Source organism: Rhizophagus irregularis, chromosome 13 (assembly GCF_026210795.1).
Source record: "Rhizophagus irregularis chromosome 13, complete sequence".
Taxonomy (NCBI): Eukaryota; Fungi; Glomeromycota; class Glomeromycetes; order Glomerales; family Glomeraceae; genus Rhizophagus; species Rhizophagus irregularis.
The window spans coordinates 2,388,222-2,410,709 of record NC_089441.1 but is presented as its reverse complement, the minus strand read 5'-3'; the positions used below and the strand labels follow the sequence as shown (position 1 = coordinate 2,410,709).

Sequence of the window (22,488 nt, the reverse complement as noted above, 5' to 3'; positions counted from 1 at the left end):
CCGCATTATTCATATACGTTTTATCATTTTTTGACACATTGTTTATTTTTGTTTATTATTGTTTATTATTGTTCACTTTGTTAACTTTTGTCATACATTGTTGATTTTTCGTATATATCTTATAACTGACTAATTGTCTTTAAACACACCACCCGCTTAAACCTATCACATCACTTATTGTCGTTTACAATCGTTTATTATCGTTTACCCGCACAAAATTTTATCCTATCGCTCGTCATATATCGTTATATTACCCTGCCATTTATTAACCGATCCTTATATTTCTTTCTGTTACTACCTACCGAACGCGTAAACCCTACAACACATATTTAGCAGCTTGTCGATCACTTTTTTTTACTACAGTATGATCAAAATTGCAGGGTTTTTCTGTCATATGCAAACCTAAATTTCACCATAATACGCAGAATTTTTTTTATTCTCTGGGTTAAAATGAACGTTTTGATTCAATTTTTTCTGTTGTTTCCTAACAAAAGTTAAAAGATCTATTCGTGAAGTCGGTTATTTTTTATTAAAATATTATAGCCCTTCAGGTAAAGAAGCTATACAAACTAAATATAAAAAAAATAATTTGAGTTTATTCAAGTTTTTTAGCGTTTAACTGACGAAATAATATTGTTTTTATTTATTTTAGTTGAAGATAACTCAGTTCACGAACTCTCCCGTGTTATTAGTACCTTCAGGATCTAAGTCGCATTCTTTGACCAATCAAAAAATCCGTAAAACTGCCGATCCATTTTTCAAAGAAATTTCCGGGACCAGCGGTCTCGGAAAAGTGCCAAGAAATTTTTTATTAACAGGGATAAAAATGAATTAATTAGTCTTCTCGTACATAGTCAATCCTATGAATTGCTATTTGAAACGTATAAAGTACTTTATAAGCTTTCATTATATTTTTCTTGATTGTACGACCACTGAAAAAATCTCATCAAAAGGTGATTCACTATCTTCGGCTTCGTTCTCATTTTCATCGTTTTCAAATTTATAATAGTTTTGATCGTTATAATCATAACCGTATATCATATCTCCAGAAGATTCTGCGATATTTTTATTATCAACTAAAATATTGTGTCTAAGATCATTATTTACATGATCATTTTTACTTTTGACCCTGTAAAAAATCTGATCCGCGTTTTAACTTTCCATGTTTTTTCCGTAAATATATCATTTTCATAGAATTTATAGCCTTAAATCATGGAAATTTTCATCTCGCTAACACGGATATCCGTGAATGTATCATTTTCACAGAATTTTTATGGAAGACACGGAGAATAATGGAAATATTCGGATAAAAATTTTTCATAGGGCGAACGTTTTGTCACATACGGCACAACACTTTCTTTCCCTAATAGAGATTTTTGTCGATATTAATAGAATTAGTTTCATCAGATTTACAAAGTAATCCTTATACCTTGAACAACGACGTGGATATCATCATCGTTAAGCAACTTTAAAGTGCTGATTCATCTGTTAAATGGAAAAGAATCAGAAAATCCGCATCAAATATTATAAAATCATTTTTGTTCAAATCTCGGGAAACTTGCACTGCCCATAACTTAGTATCAATGGACAATATTCTGAAATATATCCTTTGCTTCTTTCAGGGTCGCCTGCTTAAACCCATAGACACTTTTGTGTTTTCTGACAACGACCACGAACTGGCACATTTCGTTATACATAGGGCTGCCCATTATTGTCCGGAGCGAAGCGAAGGACTATATATGTCTACGCACTATGATGATCTATGGAAATAACGTGTAAATTTTCAATCACGTGAGTTTCTCTGTCCAGGAATTCCAAGGCGTTATGCTGCTAATAATTAGTAGAATATCGCTACATCTTTATTTATTATACCTCGCTCCGGACTTACAACGGTTCCCGTTTCCTAGTAAAATAATATACGTAAGTATTCATAAAACCAATTTCAAATGTATGATCAACATGCTATACACCAAAGCATTTGTCAAAAAACATCATTTCGTATGAAAACCTCAGTCCCTTGATTTGCAAGTTCAGATTGGATAAAAATTTCGATCGTCATAACTCCTCATTCTGGTTAAAAGGAAAATATGAATCGAGAAAGAACAATTGATCTCACGGAAAATGTCGTATGATGGCGCCATATCTGAAAGATATTGTTTCTCACTTTAACATAATTAAGTTATCGTTTCTTTCGCTACTGATAAATTTATAACAAGCCACCGAGTCTATTTTATTAGCCACGATGAGGTTTTTACGAGTATATATAGTACACCCTTTCAACTTTTTTTTTTAACTTACATTTGTTCACATAAACTCATTTTCAGCAAAATTCAAACGAATCATTATTCAAGTTTTAATATTTTATGGTCCTATTTTGCCTTTTCCTAAATATATATAGTGTATATTTCACTATACTTTATCCGTAATTTGTAAAATTCAAACAAATCATTTAATTCTTTAATAACTTACATGTCCAAAGCTTCAAAGTAATCATTTAAATATATCATTATTTACGTTCTAAGTTCATTGTAAGTGCCATGATCCAGTTTAGTATCTCTATAGTGAACATACGACCAAAATATTAATAAAACATATTATTCACATCTTTGTGGAGTAACAATGCTCTTTATTATTAAATTAGGATATGATAAAGAAGATGGAAAAGTTGATTGCGTTAAATAGTATAAAAGTGCTAACAACCTATTTGATCTTTTTTTTGATAAATTTTTAATGCACATTGTCTGACATTTTGGTAGAAGGTTTCATGATTTAAATTGCATGAATTGCCAATGTATACTATATAGATACTGTATATAGCGATATGAGCGATATAAGTAAATATAATGAAGAATGATCGCGATAAAAAAATTGAAAGATTCTGGTATTACTGAAAACGAGATCCAGAACTAAAATCGTACCTATAAAAATAATAGTCAGTTTAAAATATAATAAATATATATTTCATTTAAATTCAATAATATTAACAATATTTAAAACATACCATTAAATTCTCTTCTTTAGTAATTGATTATTTAAATGTTATGCTGTTTTAAGTGGTTCTAAATATAGTATCAGAATATAAATTTTTTTATTTAATCATTAAAAAATTTTTTAAAAAAAATATGTATTACTTGTTGAAAACGTCCAAATATTTCTTCAATTCTCATTAAAGGTTCATCTCTCTCTTGAGTGGTACATAGTTTATAATCTCCCGAAATCGTTTGTTGTAATAGTAGATCCAGTTTATCCATATCATCGTTTATTTGAAATATCAAAACATTCGTAGTAGATAACTTCACTGGAATGGTATATTTGATCATATTGAAGGATCAATAACTTCATTTATAGCTGGCTTTGTTGTTTCAATTACAGGACAATTATATCCAGTACCTACAGATAAAAAAAAAATATTAAATATATATATATAGTATATAGAGAAAGAAAAGAAATTAAAAGCTTACTCCGATTATTTAATCTTGGTAAAGATTTTAATAAAAACTCTAATTTATTGTTACATGTTCCACAAGAAATCAAATCAACATCCGTATTATTTGTTGGATTAGAAACTATATGTTGATAAAAATCTCAACTGATAGTAATTTATTGTATTACTTATCATAATACATACATATCCTTCAGCATTATAAGTTGCAGTACATAATTTAGTTGTTATATTATTTAATTTTTTGGTAGTTTAGTAGATAGTTTAGATTTTCATCTAATAGATGGAGGTTTTGGTTTTATGTATATTTTAAATAAAGGATCATCAGTAATAAAAGATCCAAATCTTCAATACTGGAGAGTTTATGTATCATTCCTAAGAGAAGTACAGATTCACATTTACCAAGGTATATGATAATAGGTTTGGTGTATAAAAATCACCATTTTTACGTTCCACCACTTCTCCTGTTGTAATATCTCTAAAATAAGATGAAAAAGTTAATTGACTGAACAATAAAATATTTTCAAAAAAAAAAATTGTTATTTGTAAAAATACTTACGGTAGTATGCTAAACCAACGCCATGTTGCTATACTGACCTTCTTCATCTGATTTTTCAATACTAATAAGCTTATGTTCAACAAATCTGTTAGCATTTCCTAAATATATTTTGCTAAAAAAATACTATTGATTAAACTTACTTTATAGACTCGTTGCTGTAATTAATTATTATGTTATATTTTCCCTTAACACCATTGTTTGATTTAAGATAAACTATTATTACATGATTATCAATTAAGGGTAAAATATCCATATTAATGGGACAAACTGCTTCAGGAAAAGTGTAATTAAAATCCATATATTTTATTTTTCCTGTTTTATCCATCAATTGTAGATGAAAATAAGGTAACATGCATGCTGAATCTTTATCTTCAAAGGCCTTCAGTTCTTCATAAATGAATGATATCTTGGAGTGATATATCTTGGAGGGATTTATTTTAAGATTTAATATATATACTGTATCTCGCGATGATATGTTTTGAGATGAGACAAAAATGCAATAGATGGATATTAAACAATAAAGGTAATTTCTCGTCATTTATAGTATCTTGATTATTTATAAATATTCTTTTTATTAAACGTGAAAAAAACAAAAAAAACAAACGTGTTTAAAAAAAAAACCAAACATTAAAAAAAGGGGGGAGTGAATGATTATTCATTGTAATACAATTTCAAGCATTTCTATTATTCAAAACCGATCTGCATTACTTTATTCACATATGTAAAAAAAATGCTGTAAAAGGTATGTTACAGAAAAATGAATTAGTCTATTAATAGTTAATTGGTAATTTAAATGGAAAAATTAATTGTTTACGTCTAACAGTCTTTGAAAGTAATTTGGAACCTTGTATTTGGTATGCACATGTGTTTGGTATCAAAGGAGTTAGTAGTAAAACGTCTATTACCTTGTACAAATAAACCTTGGAAGCAATTAAACCATAAGTACTGGGATCAATAAACATAAACATATAGTAAATTTATGTAAAAAATTCATCATAATTGATGTTAGTATCACTGTTACAGAAATTTTGGTGTATTATTACTCTTCGTCTATCACTCAGCTATGTTTCATCTTTCTATGATTATTGGATGCAAAATGGTGCAATAAACAAGCCAATTTGCTGACATTTTGACAAATTATTCCTCATAGAGATATGAAACCATTACCATTTGTAAGACAAGCAGAACAGTAATGCAGGGGAATGAAAAGATATTCATAAAAATTTTATTATACATAAAACGAGACAATGAAAATTTATCGGTACAGGAAATTATCAGTACACCAGGGATCGGTACACGGTAAATTGTTATTTATTACGACTACAGCAGGCTAGTGAGTACGACTACGTGTGATTACGTGTCGTACTCACGTACTCATTACCACGTGACTTGCTGCGGAATTACTATATAAGGCAATGGCGCAGTAATCACATGTTAGTGAGTACGTGAGTACATAGTGTGACAAATAACGTAACCGTACTCACTAGCCTGCTGTAGTCGTAATAAATAACCCTATAATCATCGGTACATAGAGGTTTGACTGTAGTATTGACGTAAGTACTAACAAGAATTGGTGTTTCGATCCGATCCGTTGATTAGCATCACAACATTTTCTCAAACTATAATTTTTGTCAGATTTAAAAAATTATTCTTCTGCAATTTTTATTAATTTTGGTCAATGAAACTTATAGCTCCAACTTAAATAAACCGATGCCAAACCGTAGTAAACCGCGGATTGACCCGTTAAAACCCATCCGGATTGAAGCACTAACAGGAATGACTGCAGTTTTTTAATTCAGTTACACCAGGATTATATTTTATTTAAAAAACAGTCTTTAGCTTATCTTTTACAAAATATTAATTATAGTATAATCAATAACATAAATTGTGGGTAAATTAATATCTTAAAAAGTTTAAATAACAATTTTATTAAAATCGATTGTAACATGATAATATTCGGTCAAAATTCCATGATGTCTTTAGCAATTTACAAAACAAATTCTTTTGATATTAATTAAGAGATTATTTCATTGATAATTATAATTATTTTCTGATGAATATTTTAGTGATAACTAAGTACTATTTTAGTTTAATTGTCCAAAGCGTAGCGTAGGACCGTTTACTTCTAAGCATAACCGCGACTAATTAGACTTTTTATGTATATGTCACGTGATGGAAATAAATTAGTAATAATCGTGTTCTAATGAAATTTTTATAAATGTGTAAAGTTCATGCTTGCTTCGTTTGATAAAAAAAATCAAGTCGTGTTTTTTTATTGTGGTTTTTCTTATTGAATTTTGTTTATTTGCCTGTAATGCGAAGTAAAAAGGAGCTTAGCCAAACTGCTGGGGCAATTAGGAAAAGTAAAAAAGAGATGATAAAAATGCTACATGCGTCTTGTTAATGACGGTGAAAGTGAAAAAAGAAAAAATTCCTTAGAAACACCCGAGCAGCATGAATTCCGTTTGGCTAGAAATTGCTTGTAAACAAAAACAAAAAAAAAAGATACCGCCGCGTTTTAGAAACTGCAGATGTATTTGTCTGCTGAATCGTCAGGATAAACCGCTTCCTGATAGGACCCGGACAATTATAATCAAGGTCATATCCCCTATGTTAAGAATTTTTAGAAATTTATTGTTGCCATGATCTTGAATTTATTTTAAAAGATGTAAATGTAAAATCTTAATAAAATAGTTGTCTTCCTACTATTTATAACTTTGTAATTTAAAAGGTAATATTTATTAATATCAGATATAGTTTTTTTTTGAATATTTTTATGTATACCAATAGTGATCCAAATTTTGCCATTTTAATCAGTAAATTTGCATAATTTTGGTATCAAAAGATTATTTTCTTTAAAAGAAACATTTTTTTCTATATTATTTTATAATATTAATAAAATGATAAGATAAATAATGTATAAAGTTTAAAACATAGTAGTTGGATATGACCTCAACTATAATTATCCGGGGTCCTTTCCTGATAATATTATAATATTTTGCGAAAACTTCGTACTGATGTGAATATGGAAAATTGTTATCGGTGTTATAGCGATAACAATTATGTGAAAAATTCTCTGCTAAAAACAATATGGATTCAGGTGAATGTACCTGATGAGTTACCGAGATCGAAGAAATGTTGATTGCACAAACTTTTCCCATCATCTCGGTATATTATCTTGGAGGCTAGTAAGCCTACCGCAAACTTTCCTTAAGATATCAGATATAGGAAAGTTTATAACCCGGCTTTCACATCCTCATCGCTAGATATGCTTGTTGCGTTCCCTAGTTTAGATTAATTTAGTAAATCTAATATTTGATTAATTCATGTGACAATTTAGAATTTTAAACCGCATGAATTAGAAATGTTCTCGGATAAATTTAATTTTTAGTGAAATTTTATTTGATATAAAGCATTTAACGATAATTTATTTGAGGTTTTTATTTTCTACGCACCTGCATAAATTGCAAGGGCACATAAAATTTAAATTATTATAAAAATTTTACAATTTTACGCAATATGAAATTTTACTAAAATTTATAAAATTTATCTAGTGTACATATTTTTTTTTACGCACCCCTAATAATAATACAATTACTTATAAAAATGAAACTTATATAATACGTCTACAATATCTACAGTATAATTAAAACAATGATAAGTTAACAATTTTTCGTCATAAATGTCAATTAACAACTTACATAAGAGTATGCAGAGATATGTTTTTTGACACCGATGATGGTCAATTATCTTCTTAATTATTGCTCACATGGAATTTTTATGACTTATTGCGTATTTTGAATTTTATTTTTATTTATTTTATTTAAAAAATTAAGACAATAATGGGAGTCATACAAACTTCCTTACAAAAGGAAGCATATTTTGAAACCTTTCGCTATTTATATTAATATTAGTCTAGTCATTACCGTTACGTATACCACGTGATTAATATTAAACTCTGCATTTAATAAAATTTTAAACTATCGAAACTTTTCCCTTTGAAACTTTCCCCCCTTTCCTTCATACTTTCCCTTTCCCTCGTCCTATGCCTTTCCTCTCATCCTTCCTCTTTCCTAATTCTTCACTCTATAAATTTCTTAATAATTAAAGAAACGTTTAATAAAGATTCGATTTTTTCTTAAAAAAAAAATTTTTAACCGTAAATTCTTAATTTTTTGAACAACTCTTTTTCTTATCAATTTGAATATTATTAATACTACAAATGTTATCAAAAATATTTAATGAACACACTTACGGGTCATTGTAAAAGGTGCACTCTCGTCAATTAAAGACGTATATTCAATAAATGAAAGTGCAGTAAACCCTTTTTTTTGATCAAGGTAAATGATAATAATATTTTTTTTGGAGAATAGTGTCATATTGCCATCCACCACTTGTTGATAACTAACCTCTGTTCATTTACTGGAATTATTTTAGAAAATTCTTGAACCATATTCATGAAAAACACTGAATGATTCGTTGTTTGGAAAAATTTCAAACTTTCTTCCTCATTTAATCGAAGTAATCCTGTAACTGAATCTGAATGTTGTGCCGTTTTAAATGGTTCTAAATATAGTAAAAGAGTATAAATTTTTCTATTTGATTATTAAAAATTTAAAAAAAAATATGTAATATAAATTATTTTCAACTCACATAATAGGAGGAATTGGGTTGGCTAAATGTGCTTTCAAAAATTGGGATATGTACTGTGTAGTTATCACTTCCAACGGTATATAGTTTATAATCTCCCGAAAATGTTTGTTGAAATCATAGATCCGGTTTATCCGGATAATCATTTATTTGAAATATTGAAACATTCACAGTAGATAACTTCACTGGAATCATGGTATATTTGATCATTATTTTTTTGATTAAAAGATCAATAACTTCATTGATAGCCAGCAGCTGGCTTTGTTGGTTCAGTATCTACAGATAAAAAAAAAATATTAAAATATATATATATATATGTAAAGAAAGAAAAGAAATTAAAAGCTTACTCTGATTATTTAATTTTGATAAGATAAAGATTTAATAAAAATCCTAATTTATTTTTGTTCTGTTCCTTTGCTTCAAAATAGTACTATTCATCTGAAATGTATTATAATGGAAGAATTCTGGCCCAAAAGATCCCATGATCGCATATCATCTACATTGTATTATTTAATGACATATATCCTTCAGTATTATAAAGTCGCAATACATAATTTAATTGTAATTTTTTCGGTGGTTTTGTAATTAATTATTATGCCATATTTTTCTTAACACCATTGATTGATTTAGTATAAACTATCATTACATGATTAAAAATTAAAGGTAAAATATCCATATTAAAGGGGCAAACTGTTTGATATATTTTAGATGAAATATCATCTTACGATGATATGTTTTGAAATAGAATGAAAAAGCAATAGATGGATATTAAACAATAAAGGTGACAACACCTTTAAATTGAACATTTTTACCAAGAGGCGTGAAAAATGTGAAATTTTTTACTGGAGGATTACAGAACATTTATATATGTTTCCCGTAATTTATATTTTGATTATTTATTAACTATTAATAACTTTTCTTTTTATACATGTTTCAAAAAAAAAAGGAAAAACCCCCAAACGTGTTTCAAAAAAAGAAAAGAAAAAACCAAACGTATTTCAAAAAAAAAAAAGAAACGTGTTTTAAAAAAAAAAGGGAAAATAATCCCCCAAAAAAAAGGGGGAATGATTATTGACTACTTTCAAAACTGATCTGCATTGCTTTATTCACATATGTAAAAGAGATGCTGTAAAAAGTATGTTATAGAAATTTGAACTAGTTTATTAATAGTTAATTAGTAATTTAAATGGAAAAATTAATTGTTTATGTTTGACACTCTTTGAAATCATTGGTATCAAAGGAGTTAGTAGTATAACGTACAAATAAACTTTGGGAAGCAATTAAACTATAAGCACTGAGGTCAATAAACTTAAACATATAGTAAATTATGCACACAATAATATTTAATTTTAGTATCACTGTTAACAGAAAATTTTGACATTTTTGGTGTATTATTTATTATTCTTCTATCGCTCATCTATATTTCATCTCTCTATGATCATTGGATGCAAAATGTCGCAATAAACAAACCAATTTGCTGACATTTTGACATATTATTCTTCATCTATTGTATCTAGAGATAACTCTGACGAAGCAGATATTCATAAAAGTATATTTCTTAATTTAGCATAAAACAATGAATAAAAAATGGAGCATTATGATATTAAATTTTAAAATTTTCAACATGAGACATTCCTATTGTTTAATTGTCATGATCACCTGTTAAACCGATCTATTTTAAGATAACAATCTTACGGAGACTTACAATCAATACACAACTCAAAATTAGCTTATACAGGGTAATCTAAATATATAATAATTTACTAGATATACAGTAAAAAATTTATTCCGTGTTTTTTATTCCATGTTATTTCATAGATGTATCATATTTACGGAGCTTATAGCCTCAAATGTTATTAGTACCTTCAGGATCTAAGTCACATTCTTTGACAAATCAAAAATCCGTAAAACTGCCGATCCATTTTTCAAGAAATTTCCCAGACCAGCGGTCTCGGAAAAGTGTCAAGAAATTTTTTATAAACAGTGATAAAATGAATTAATTAGTCTTCTCATACATAGACAATCCTATGAATTGCTATTTGAAACGCATAAAGTACTTTGGTGACAGACTGACAGAACCAAAAATAGTTAAATAGTAATTGATTTGGTTTAAAAAAGATCGCATATCGAATAAATGCCTCTGTCCTAGTACAAGAATTAGTGTTTCGATCCATTGATTAGCATCACAACATTTTCTCAAACTATAATTTTTGTCAGATTTAAAAAATTTTTCTTCTACAATTTTTATTAATTTTGGTCAATGAAACTTATAGCTCCAACTTAAATAAACCGATGCAAACCTGGATTGACCCGTTAAAACCCATCCGGATTTGAAGCACTAACAGGAATGACTGCAGTTTTTTAGTTCAGTTACACCAGCCCTATAAAAAAAGTTGTCCAAACACTGTCGGTTTTTTGTTCGGAAAATTGACCCCGTTCCGAACATTTACTTGACATTTATTGGACAATTATCATGATATTGTACGTTTTTTATGTGGTCGAAAATTCTCAATCTCTGCATCTTGTATTAAATTGTAACAAATATTGTATAATAACGTGCGAGTGTTCGGAAAATCGACACCATTCCGAATATTTATCAGACAAACATTTTTTATAGGGCAGGATTATATTTTATTTAAAAACAGTCTTTAGCTTATCTTTTTTACAAAATATTAATTATAGGATAAACAACGTAAATAAATTAATATGTTAATATGTTAAAAAGTTTAAATAACAAATTTTATTAAAATCGATTGCATGATAATATTCGGTCAAAATTCCATGATGTCTTTAGCGATTTACAAAAATTTTTCTAATTCTTTTGATATTAATTAAGAGAGTTTATTTTATTGATAATTATAATTATTTTCTGATGAATACTTTAGTGATAACTAATACTATTTTAGTCCAAAGCGTAGCGTAGGACCGTGCATAATGTCGTTCTGTCCCGCGACTAATTAGATTTTGTATTTACGTTTACGTTTTCATGTGATGTAAATTTAAATGTGTAAGTTCATGCTTGCTTCGTTTGATAAAAAAAAATCAAGTCGTGTTTTTTTATTGTGGTTTTTCTTATTGAATTTCGTTTATTTGCCTGTAATGCAAAGTAAAAGGCAATTAGGAAAAGTAAAAAAGAGATGATAAAAACGTCTATGCGTCTTGTTAATGACGGTGAAAGTGAAAAAAGAAATAATTCCTTAGGAACACCTGAGCAGCATGAATTCCGTTTGGCTAGAAATTGTAAACAAAAACAAAAAGAAAGATACCGTCGCGTTTTAGAAACTGCAGATGTATTTGTCTGAATCGTCAGGATGAACCGCTTCCTGATAGGACCCGGACAATCATAATCAAGATCATATTCCCTATGTTAAGAATTTTTAGAAATTTATTACTATTGCCATGATCTTGAATTTATTTAAAAGATGTAAATAATAAAATAGTTGTCTTCCTACTATTTATAACTTTGTAATTTAAAAAGTAATATTTAATAATATCAGATATAGTTTTTTTTTTGAATATTTCTATGTATACCGATCATAGTGATCCGAATTTTGCCTTTATCTCTAATTTTATAAATAATGTATAAAATTTAAAACATAGTTAGATATGACCTCAATTATAATTATCCGGGTCCTTTCCTGATAATATTCTAATATTTTGCGAAAATTTCGTACTGATGTGAATATGAAAAAATGTTATCGGTGTTATAGCGATAAACAATGATGTGAAAAAATTCTCTGCTAAAAACAATATGGATTCAGGTGAATGTACCTGATGAGTTACCGAGATCGAAGAAATGTTGATTGCACAAACTTTTCCCATCATCTCGGTATATTATCTTGGAGGCTAGTAAGCCTACCGCAAACTTTCCTCAGGATATCAGATATAGGAAAGTTTATAACCCGGCTTTTACATCCTCTTCGCTAGATATGCTTGTTGCGTTCCCTAGTTTAGATTAATTTAGTTAAGGTAAATTTAATATTTGATTAATTCATGTGACAATTTAGAATTTTAAAACGCATGAATTAGAAATGTTACAGTTAATCCTCGGATAAATTTAATTTTTAGTGAAATTTTATTTGATATAAAGCATTTAACGATAATTTATTTGGGAGTTTTTTCCTACACACTGCATAAATTGCAAGGGCGCATAAAATTAAATTCATTATAAAAATTTACAATTTTACGCATTATATGCGATGCATTATATGAAATTTTACTAAAATTTATAAAATTTATCAGAGTATACATATTTTTTTTTTTTACGCATCCCTAATAATACAATTACTTATAAAAATGAAACTTATATAATACGTCTACAATATCTACAGTATAATTAAAACAATGATAAGTTAACAATTTTTCGTCATAAATGTCAATTAACAACTTACATAAGAGTATGCAGAGATATTTTTTTTGACACTGGTAAATATCGATGATTATAGATTATGGTCAATTATCTGCGATTTTACAAATAATAGCCGGTCTATTTCTTTGCTGAATCTTTGATTTTCATAATATATTTAACATTTAATTTATGTAATATTTTTGTAATATCAATAACGTATAGACAGAATAGCTTTATGATATTCCTAATATATTCCAAATTACTAATGATTTAGCAAATATTTTTGTAATATAATAAATAACATATTTTGAAAATATATATTATGGATATGTTACGTTTGTATGTATTTCTTAATTTATATATTTTGCAATGCTTACATAGTATTTGAAATGTATATAAATTTGGTCATATGGAATTTTATGGCTTATTGCATATATTTATTTTATTTATTTTAAAAATTAAGACAATGACGGGAGTCATACAAACTTGGGAGCTAGGCCCTTACAAAAGGAAGCATATTTTGAAACCTTTCGCTATTTATCATATTAAATTAGTCATTACGTATATCACGTGATTAATATTAAATAAAATTTTAAACTATCGAAACTTTTCTCCCTTTTAAAAATTTCGAAACTTTTCCCTTTCCTTCATACTTTCCCTTTCCCTCGTCCTATGCCCTTCCTTATCCCTCATCCTTTCTCTTCCTAATTCTTCCTTCTATAAATTTCTTAATAATTAAAGAAACGTTTAATAAACGATTCGATTTTTTCTTAAAAAAAACTTTTTCTTTTAACCGGAAATTCTTAATTTTTTTATCATATCTTTTTCTTATCAATTTGAATATTATTAATATTACTAAACCTACTATAAATACTATAGTAATCAACGGATAAATTTCTTCAAAATAATCTTCTGTAAAGTAATAGAATTAAAATTTAATTAAATATTAATCATTTACAAATAACAAATGTCAAAAATATTTAATGAACACACTTACTGGTCATTATCAAATATTATTTGGGGGGTTTGATTCAATTGTATAATCTTTAGCTTCAATTATGTTAAATGATAATAATACTTTTTCGGAGAAGTAGGGGCATATTGCCATTTACCACTTGTTGATAACCTCGGTTCAGTTACTGGAATTACTTTAGAAAATTCTTGAATCATATTCTTGAAAAATACTGAAATGATTTGTTGTTTGGAAAATTTCAAACTTCCTTCCTTGTTTAATCGAAGTAAGCCCATAACTGAATTAGAATGTTGTGCCATTTTAAATGGTTCTAAATATAGTAACAGAATATAAATTTTTCAATTCAATCATTAAAAATTTAAAAAAAAAATGTATATTACTTGTTGAAAGCATCCAAATATTCTCTTTAATTCCCATTAAAGGTTCATCACTCTCATGAGATATGACAAAATTATTTTCAACTAACACATAATAGGAGGAATTGGGTTGGTTGTGCTTTCAAATATTTGCACTGTATAGTTATCAAATGGTACATAATTTATAATCTCCCAAAAACGTTTGTTGTAATAGATCCGGTTTATATTTATCACAATTTAGTTGAAATACTGAAACATTCGCAGTAGATAATTTCACTAGGATGGTATATTTGATCGTTATTTTTTTGATTGAAAGATCAATAACTTTATTGATAGCTAGCAGCTGGCTTTGTTGTTCTAATAGCACCGTTAGATGACTGAATAGTGATTGAACCAATTCAAACCCTGTACAATTGAGTTCCTAATCCAATTATCATTGGCATCACGTGACAGCGCATTTTGGGTCAGAGGTAAGAAGAGAAAGGCAAGTATGAAGACTTTGGCAAATTAGAAGGCCGAGGTTGAGCTTTGAAAGTTTGTGAAATATTAACGGATCATTCCTAACGTCCTTTTTCGTGTGTGTGAGTGTTCCAAATTTTTTTATGGAATTTTCAGAAAAATTGTTGAATGGCAGTTCAGTTACTATGGGTCAATTATATTCAGTATCTACAGATAAAAAAAAAATATTAAATGAATATATATACGTAAAGATAGGAAAGAAATTAAAAACTTACTCTGAATATTAATCTTGGTAAAGATAAAAATTCTAATTTATTTTTATTCTGTTCCTTTACTCCAAAAAATAGTACTATATTCATCCAAAACGTATTATAATGAAAAAACTCTGGCCTGAAAGATCCCGTAATTATTGCATATCATTTCTATTATCATCCAAAAGATAAATCACTAGAAGTTTATTTGTGTAAATCACAAGAAATCCCTATAAATAAAATTCTCGAAACTATATGTTGCAACTGGTATTAAGGTATATGATAATACGTTTATTAGTGTAGATTTTTGAAAAAAAAACTAATTGTTATTTGTAAAAATACTTACACCGACACCATGTTGCTGCTATTCCTTCTTCTTCATCTGATATGTTATATTCAACAAATCCATTAGTATTTCCTAAATATATTTCACTAAAAAAATACTATCATTTAAACTTACTTTAAAGACTCATTGCTGTAATTAATTATTATGTTATATTTTCCCTTAACATCATTGTTGATTTAACATAAACTATCATTACATGATTATCAGTTAAGGGAAAATATCCATATTAATGGTTGATATATTTTGAGATGATATATCTCGCGATGAGATGAGACAAAATGGATATTAAACAATAAAAATGATCAACACCTTTAAATTGAACATTTTTGCCAAGAGGCTTGAAAAATGTTAAATTTTTTACTTGGGGGATTACAGAACATTTATATATGTTTCTCGTCATTTATATATTGATTATTTATTAAATATTAATAACTTTTCTTTTTATTAAACATGTTTCAAAAAAAAAAGAAAAAAAAACATGTTTCAAAAAAAAGAAAAAAAAACATGTTTCAATAAAAAAAAAGAAAAAAAAACATATTTCAAAAAAAAAAACCAAACGTGTTTAAAAAAAACCAAAACATTAAAAAAAAGGGGGGGAAGAATGATTATTCATTGTAATACAATTTCAAGCATTTCTATTATACTACTTTCAAAAAACTGATCTGCATTTGCTTTATTCACATATGTAAAAAAAATGCTGTAAAAGGAATGTTATAGAAATTTGAATTAGTCTATTAATAGTTAATTAGTAATTTAAATGGAAAAATTAATTGTTTACTTCTCTCTTTAAAAGCTTGTATTTGGTATGCACATGCGTTTGGTATCAAAGAAGTTAGTAGTAAAACGTCTATTACTTGTACAAATAAACTTTGGAAGCAATTAAACCATAAGCACTAAGGATCAATAAACTTAAACATATAATTATGCACACAAATAATATTTAAATTTTTTAAATTTATTAAAATTTATCATAATTTTAGTATCACTGCTGCAGAAAATTTTGACATTTTTGGTGTATTATTACTCTTCGTCTATCACTCAGCTATGTTTCATCTTTCTAAGATCATTGGATGCAATATGGCAAGCCAATTTGCTGACATTTTGACATATTATTCCTCATCTATTGTGTCTAGAGACATGAAACCATTACCAACTGAAAGGGAATGGAAGATATTCATAAAAGTTTATATCTTAATTTCAGTTAGCGTAAACAATGAATAAAAAAATGGAGCATTTTAACATGAGACATTCCTATTGTTTAATTGCCATGATCACTGGTTAAACCGATCTATTTTAAGATAACAATCCGTAATAAATTACGGAGACATACTACACGTTACAATACACAACTCAAAATTAGCTTATACATATATAATAATTTACTAGTTATTCCGTGTTTTTTTATTCCATGTTATTTTCGTAAATGTAGTATCATATTCACGGACTTTATAGCCTCAAACATGAAAATTATCCAAGTTAAGTTATTTTCTCATAAATGTATCATATTCACCGAGTTTTCCAGAAAATACGTATTACAGGGTTAGTTTAATTAGTATTTCTATTTATGAATAATAGTTAATGATTCTGAACTCAGTTCACGAACTCCTCACGTGTTATTAGTACCTAAGTCTCATTTTTTGACAAATAAACTGCCGATCCATTTTTCCAAGAAATCTCCAGCGGTCTCGGAAAAGTGCCAAGAAATTTTTTATTAGCAGTGAATAAAATGAATTAATTAGCCTTCTCATACATAGAGTACTTTATAAGCTTTCATTATATTTTTCTTGATTGTAAAAATCATGTAATCATCAAAAGGTGATTCAATTTCTTCGGCTTCGTTCTCATTTTCATCGTTTTCAAATTCATAATAGTCTTGATCGTTATAATAATAACCGTCTATCATATCTCCAGAAGATTCTACGATATTTTATTGTCTACTAAAATATTGTGTCTAAGATCATTATTTACATGATCATTTTTTTCGAACGTTTTGTCACATACGAAACACCACTTTTCTTTCCCTAAATTGAGTTTCCCTAAATTGAGATTTTTGTCGATATTAATAGAATTAGTTTCATCAGATTTACAAAGTAGTCCTTATACCTTGAACAACGACGTGGATAAGTGCTGATTCATCTGTTAAATGGAAAAGAATTAAAAAATCCCGCATCAAAGATTATAAAAGCATTTAAAGTTGCTCAAATCTCGTATCGTTTCGGGAAACTTGCACTGCCCATAACTTAGTACCAATGGACAATATTCTGAAATATATCCTTTGCTTCTTTCAGGGTCGCTTTCTTAAACCCATAGACACTTTTATGTTTTCTGACAACGACCACGAACTGGCTCTCCATAGGGTTGCCCATTATAAAATAATATACGTGTTTATAAAACAATTTGTATGATCAACCTGCTATACGCCAAAGCATTTGTCAAAACATTCATTTCTTTCGCTACTAATAAACTTATAACAAGCCACCGAGTCTATTTTATTAGTTACGATGAGGTAGTATATATACACCCTCAAAAACTTTCCTTTTTTTTTTAACTTACATTTGTTCACGCAAACTCATTTTCAGCAAAATCCAAACGAATTATTTATCAATGTTTAATAATTTCATGACTACTACTAGTAGTTTTTTACGTTATTTACTAATGTTAGATTTATTTGGATATTTTATTACATTTATTAATTCACGATATTTTTGTCTTTATTATCTTTATTTAAAATAAATAAATTTATTTATTATCAAATGAATCTACCAATATTATACCAGTTCAGGCATCGTCCTATACATTATATATATTTTTGGTCCTATTTTTGCCTTCATTGTTACTCCATAAAGATATGATTAATATTTGGCCGTATGTTCACTATAGAAATACTAAAGTTTTGGACATGTAAGTTATTAAAGAATTAAATGATTCGTTTGAGTTTTTACAAATTACGGATAAAGTATAGTGAAATATAACAGTGGCGGCCTACACCATATTTAGGAAGGATATGAAGAAGATTTTTGCGTGATGTTTTTTGTTATTCTAGATTTTTCTTTTTTTTTTTGTGTGTTAGAATATTTTGCAAAAACTACCGAAATTTTCTTTTATTCAATAAATTCTGTTCGTAACGATTTCAAGTTTGGACAAATAAAATTTAGTTATCGCCAAAGTTAAATGTATTATAATAAGAATTTCCGATATGTAATTCTTTTATATTTTTTCCGTAATTTTCTAAAATTTGATCAAAATTCTCGATTTCGGGTAATAATATTGAAATTTTAAAATTTTTAATAATGAGAAAGTATCATAATGTAATTTATTTTCACGAATATTTAAACCGAATTCTTTAAATTATTTAAACATATTAATAAATGATAGTGGTACATAATTTTTCTCCTCTAATTTAATTAAAGCTTTTGAATGTTTCGTTAATGAAGGTATAATCTATCTGTACTCATACGATTGTATTAATGATAAATATTTTAAACCATTTTGTGAAAAAGTAATATTAATGATATTCACTCTTGAAAATTTTAATTCTTTTAAAGAGGGAATCTGCTTCATAAACATTTTAATATTTCTTGAAGTGATAAATATTTGGCATAATTTAATCTCTTGAATTAGTAGTTTGTTGATTTTGAAGAACGTGTTGAATCAACAGATCAATTTCATGAATTGAAAGATATTTGCAGAATAATACGTAATTAAACAACGGATATTTTGATATTTTGGGTCGAATCCGTCGAAAGAGAATCTTGTTTTTTTTGATTCATTTTGGACAAGAGATCAGCGTTTTTAAGAATTTTTGATACGATGCATATTTGAAACTTAAAACATCTTTCTGTAAAATTCTAACAGAAATTTTACACCAAAGACGATTTACTAACAAACATGAATGTAAAGTAGCTTTATTTTCTTCTAAGAATTCGAGAATTTCGTCAAAAATTTGAAGGCATTTATTTTGTGTATGTTTATATAAAATGTAAAAAATTTTTTTTTTTATAGAGAGAAATGTTTCGAGATTAAGATTTATGATCAAATAACTTATATCATTGTAGTTATGAAAAGTTGCTTCGCCAGATAAGCTGGTCTTTTTACACATTTTTTTAACCAATATTTTACATCTCAGTAAATACAATACGTATTTAAAGATCGGCTGGCTGGTTTTTTGTTGAATGGAGCGTAATAAATTAAATTCGATCAATCGCAGAGCGGAATTATAATATAAGAAAGTATTAGCATTTTTTAAAAATTTTCGGCATCCGGTGATCATATAAAGACGAAATGCGGCTCATTATTATTTATCTATTATAAATTGTACCATCTGTTCCTTGATAAATAACGAATCTTTTAGAAATATTATATTACGTAATTATTTGACATACATTGTGTTTTAAAGAATGTAAAAATGGGTTTATTTTTTTTACTTTTGTATGCTATATAGTGCGGAACTTCTAACCAAATTATATTGCGAATTAATCGAATTTTTATATATTGATCTTAACTTTAAAGGTTATCGATTACTTTTTCTTTTTAAAGTGAAAATTCATCAATTTATACCATTTTAAAAGTTGGATAATTTTGCGTAATAATATATATCTATTTTTAATGAATTTAATATAATATTTATAAATATTCTAAATATTCTTCATTTTTCATTCTATAAAATAAACCAGTTGATTTTTTTTCACAAGTTCCCCCCCTTTGACGATGATTGGTTAGTCATAAGTATTATTTAGGCAAAGTATCGGACCTGGCCCCCTTATTGTAAAATATATTATGCGGGTCAAGTCAGACCCGTCGCACAGGTCAAGAACGATACATTTGCATTATTTACATTTTTGACACGTTAAATTCGTTAAAATGTTCGACACTGTGAAATATGCGAAAAAAAATATATAAAAAATGCATCTTTTCATAACTACAGCAATATAAATTATTTGTTCATAAGCCTCTGAAAAATTTTAGACCATTAAAGGATCGAAACATTCTTGCTATTCAATATAAACTAAATATACGATGGATTATAACAAAATAACGAAAATAACGCGAGTTATTCTAATAACTTACAATCACCCCAATCATTCCAAACGGAACAATTTTCGTCAAATGCTACATAACACTTCCAACTACATCAACTATTCTTCAATGAATAATGATATTGTTCCAACATCTTATACTCAACAACAACAACCTATGTTCTCTTTTGCAAGTGATGAAAATACTACAACTGGAACCACGCGGCGCCATATGACAGTTACAATATCTCTTCCCCACTTAGTTCACTCAACATGATTTATAATTCTTCTCAAAGTCACTCTGAAGTTTTCAGATTTGAAATTCCAGGATTCAAAATTATTATTATACCAAATTCTTCACCGCATTCTTCTCTTTATGCGAATTTAGATAATTTAAATATACAAAATCAATCTCAACAAGCTTTTACTTCTCCTAATGTCGTTATCGATAATTCGCAAATCCAATTTCAGCAAAATTCAAATGAATCGTTTACCAATTCCAACAATTTTCATTGCTAATTCGCTAATGTGTGCTATATGCGGGGTTTTAATGACCGATATTTTTATTAGACATCTCACCATTGAAATCAATGTTAGTAAGACCGAACTATAACTCAGTTATTGGATTGGGGATATTGGTCTTCGACTGATATCTCAGTCCCCTCATCCAATAATAATATATAAATAATTATTATTTTATTTATTTCTGACCTTTTCAATTTTTTTATTATCTTATTTGAAATAAAGGTTCATTTTATTAAATAATCTACATGTTTATCACATTTTACATATTAAGCATGAAATTAGGTATATTTATTTATTGATCATATCTAATACAATTTGCTCCAATTCATAAACTGTGCAAATAATAAATTAATATCCTCAATTTTTACCGTTATTTAACAGTTAGAGTGGAAAATGATGTAAAATGCTTCAACTACTTGTGTTGAAATGATAATTTTCTTTTTTTTTGAAATATGGAAAATAATACAAATAAATACATTATCGGTCATCAATTCAGATTCATTATAAGTAATGTTTTGGAATCAATAATCTTCTTTGTAATTTATGACTTATTTTAACTATTTCTATTTTTTTTCTTGTGTGTTCTTGTGAGATAAATAACAATCAATTACATTAATATTAAAATTTTTGTGAAAAGACAAATGTTTTTTTTTTTGCGTTATGATCTAACAGCTTTTTCAAGAAACTCCTTTGCTTCATTAATTTTACTTGCTAAATAAGGAGAACCACCTCGATCAGGATGATTAAGCAACACAATTCTTCTATGAGCCTCTTTAATTTTGGCTCTATTAATACCTGTTTCTCTATTTATGAAATTTTTTTTAAAAAAAAATTTATAAGTAAAAAAAAAAAAAAAAAAAAAAATTCTTAGTAAAAAACATACCTTAAACCTAAAATTAAAGCAGCTTCCCGTTTATTGATTTCATTATCAAACCCTCCTTTATAATATTTACCACCCACACTTCCTATAATAGGACCTGATGATGGTTTATATTTCTGTGCAGCTTTTACTGCAAATCTACCAGCTGTTGCTGCTACTGCTATTCCTACTCCAATAAGAAATGGGGTTGCCTAAATAAATTAAATTAAATTAATTTATTATTATTAATATAAAAAAATAATAATAATAATAATTTTTATATGTCTTGTCTTGATAAAAATATTTACCATATATTTTTTATTTTTTAAGATTAAAAAAAGTTTTTCGATTTTTCGATTTGAAGTGGTATTTATAATCAACTAGGTATGACAGATCATGTGACAAAGGAGTATTCTAGATTATGTTATATTTGGATATATCATAACGCATTTTTCCACAATTTTTTTTTTTTGACAAATATTCCTCCCACCCTTAAAGATGAAGGTATGAATAATTTATTAAAATTCATTTACGATTACTTACGATTATTTACGATCACTTACAATATAAAAACTATTATTGCATACTTTTTAGATTATGAATAGACGTTGATCGATTAGATCATTCATTGTATTACAAAATAAAAAAAAATTATTAAAAACTTTAACCAAAAAAAAAAATTTTTTTTTCTCGAAATCTTCTTTC

At 27.3% G+C, this 22,488-nt stretch overlaps 5 protein-coding genes across 5 annotated transcripts; 2 read left to right on the top strand and 3 right to left on the bottom strand.

Annotated features, from left to right (window-relative positions):
- Positions 1–3,316: 3,316 nt before the first annotated feature.
- Positions 3,317–4,299, bottom strand: OCT59_005100 (uncharacterized protein; the record flags this gene model as incomplete). Its single annotated transcript, XM_025320444.2, has 5 exons — positions 3,317–3,390; positions 3,462–3,566; positions 3,883–3,920; positions 4,002–4,070; positions 4,142–4,299. 5 exons carry the CDS (start codon positions 4,297–4,299, stop codon positions 3,317–3,319), a joined length of 444 nt encoding a protein of 147 aa, XP_025171339.2.
- Positions 4,300–13,402: 9,103 nt separating this feature from the next.
- Positions 13,403–14,500, bottom strand: OCT59_005099 (uncharacterized protein). The gene is made up of 3 exons (XM_066138164.1): positions 14,353–14,500; positions 13,997–14,282; positions 13,403–13,908 (listed from the first exon to the last, which is right to left on the bottom strand). The coding sequence occupies exons 1-2, from the start codon at positions 14,387–14,389 to the stop codon at positions 14,056–14,058; spliced, it is 264 nt and encodes an 87-aa protein (XP_065997339.1). The 5' UTR covers positions 14,390–14,500; the 3' UTR covers positions 13,403–13,908; positions 13,997–14,055.
- Positions 14,501–20,400: 5,900 nt separating this feature from the next.
- Positions 20,401–20,676, top strand: OCT59_005098 (uncharacterized protein; the record flags this gene model as incomplete). The annotated part of the gene is made up of 1 exon (XM_025320445.2): positions 20,401–20,676. One exon carries the CDS (start codon positions 20,401–20,403, stop codon positions 20,674–20,676), a length of 276 nt encoding a protein of 91 aa, XP_025171340.1.
- OCT59_005097 (uncharacterized protein) lies at positions 20,673–20,918 on the top strand (the record flags this gene model as incomplete). The annotated part of the gene is made up of 1 exon (XM_025320446.2): positions 20,673–20,918. The coding sequence occupies one exon, from the start codon at positions 20,673–20,675 to the stop codon at positions 20,916–20,918; it is 246 nt and encodes an 81-aa protein (XP_025171341.2).
- A 23-nt stretch (positions 20,919–20,941) lies between these two features.
- OCT59_005096 (uncharacterized protein) lies at positions 20,942–22,116 on the bottom strand. The gene is made up of 3 exons (XM_025320447.2): positions 22,092–22,116; positions 21,808–21,995; positions 20,942–21,727 (listed from the first exon to the last, which is right to left on the bottom strand). The coding sequence occupies exons 1-3, from the start codon at positions 22,092–22,094 to the stop codon at positions 21,583–21,585; spliced, it is 336 nt and encodes a 111-aa protein (XP_025171342.1). The 5' UTR covers positions 22,095–22,116; the 3' UTR covers positions 20,942–21,582.
- Between the last annotated feature and the right edge of the window lie 372 nt (positions 22,117–22,488).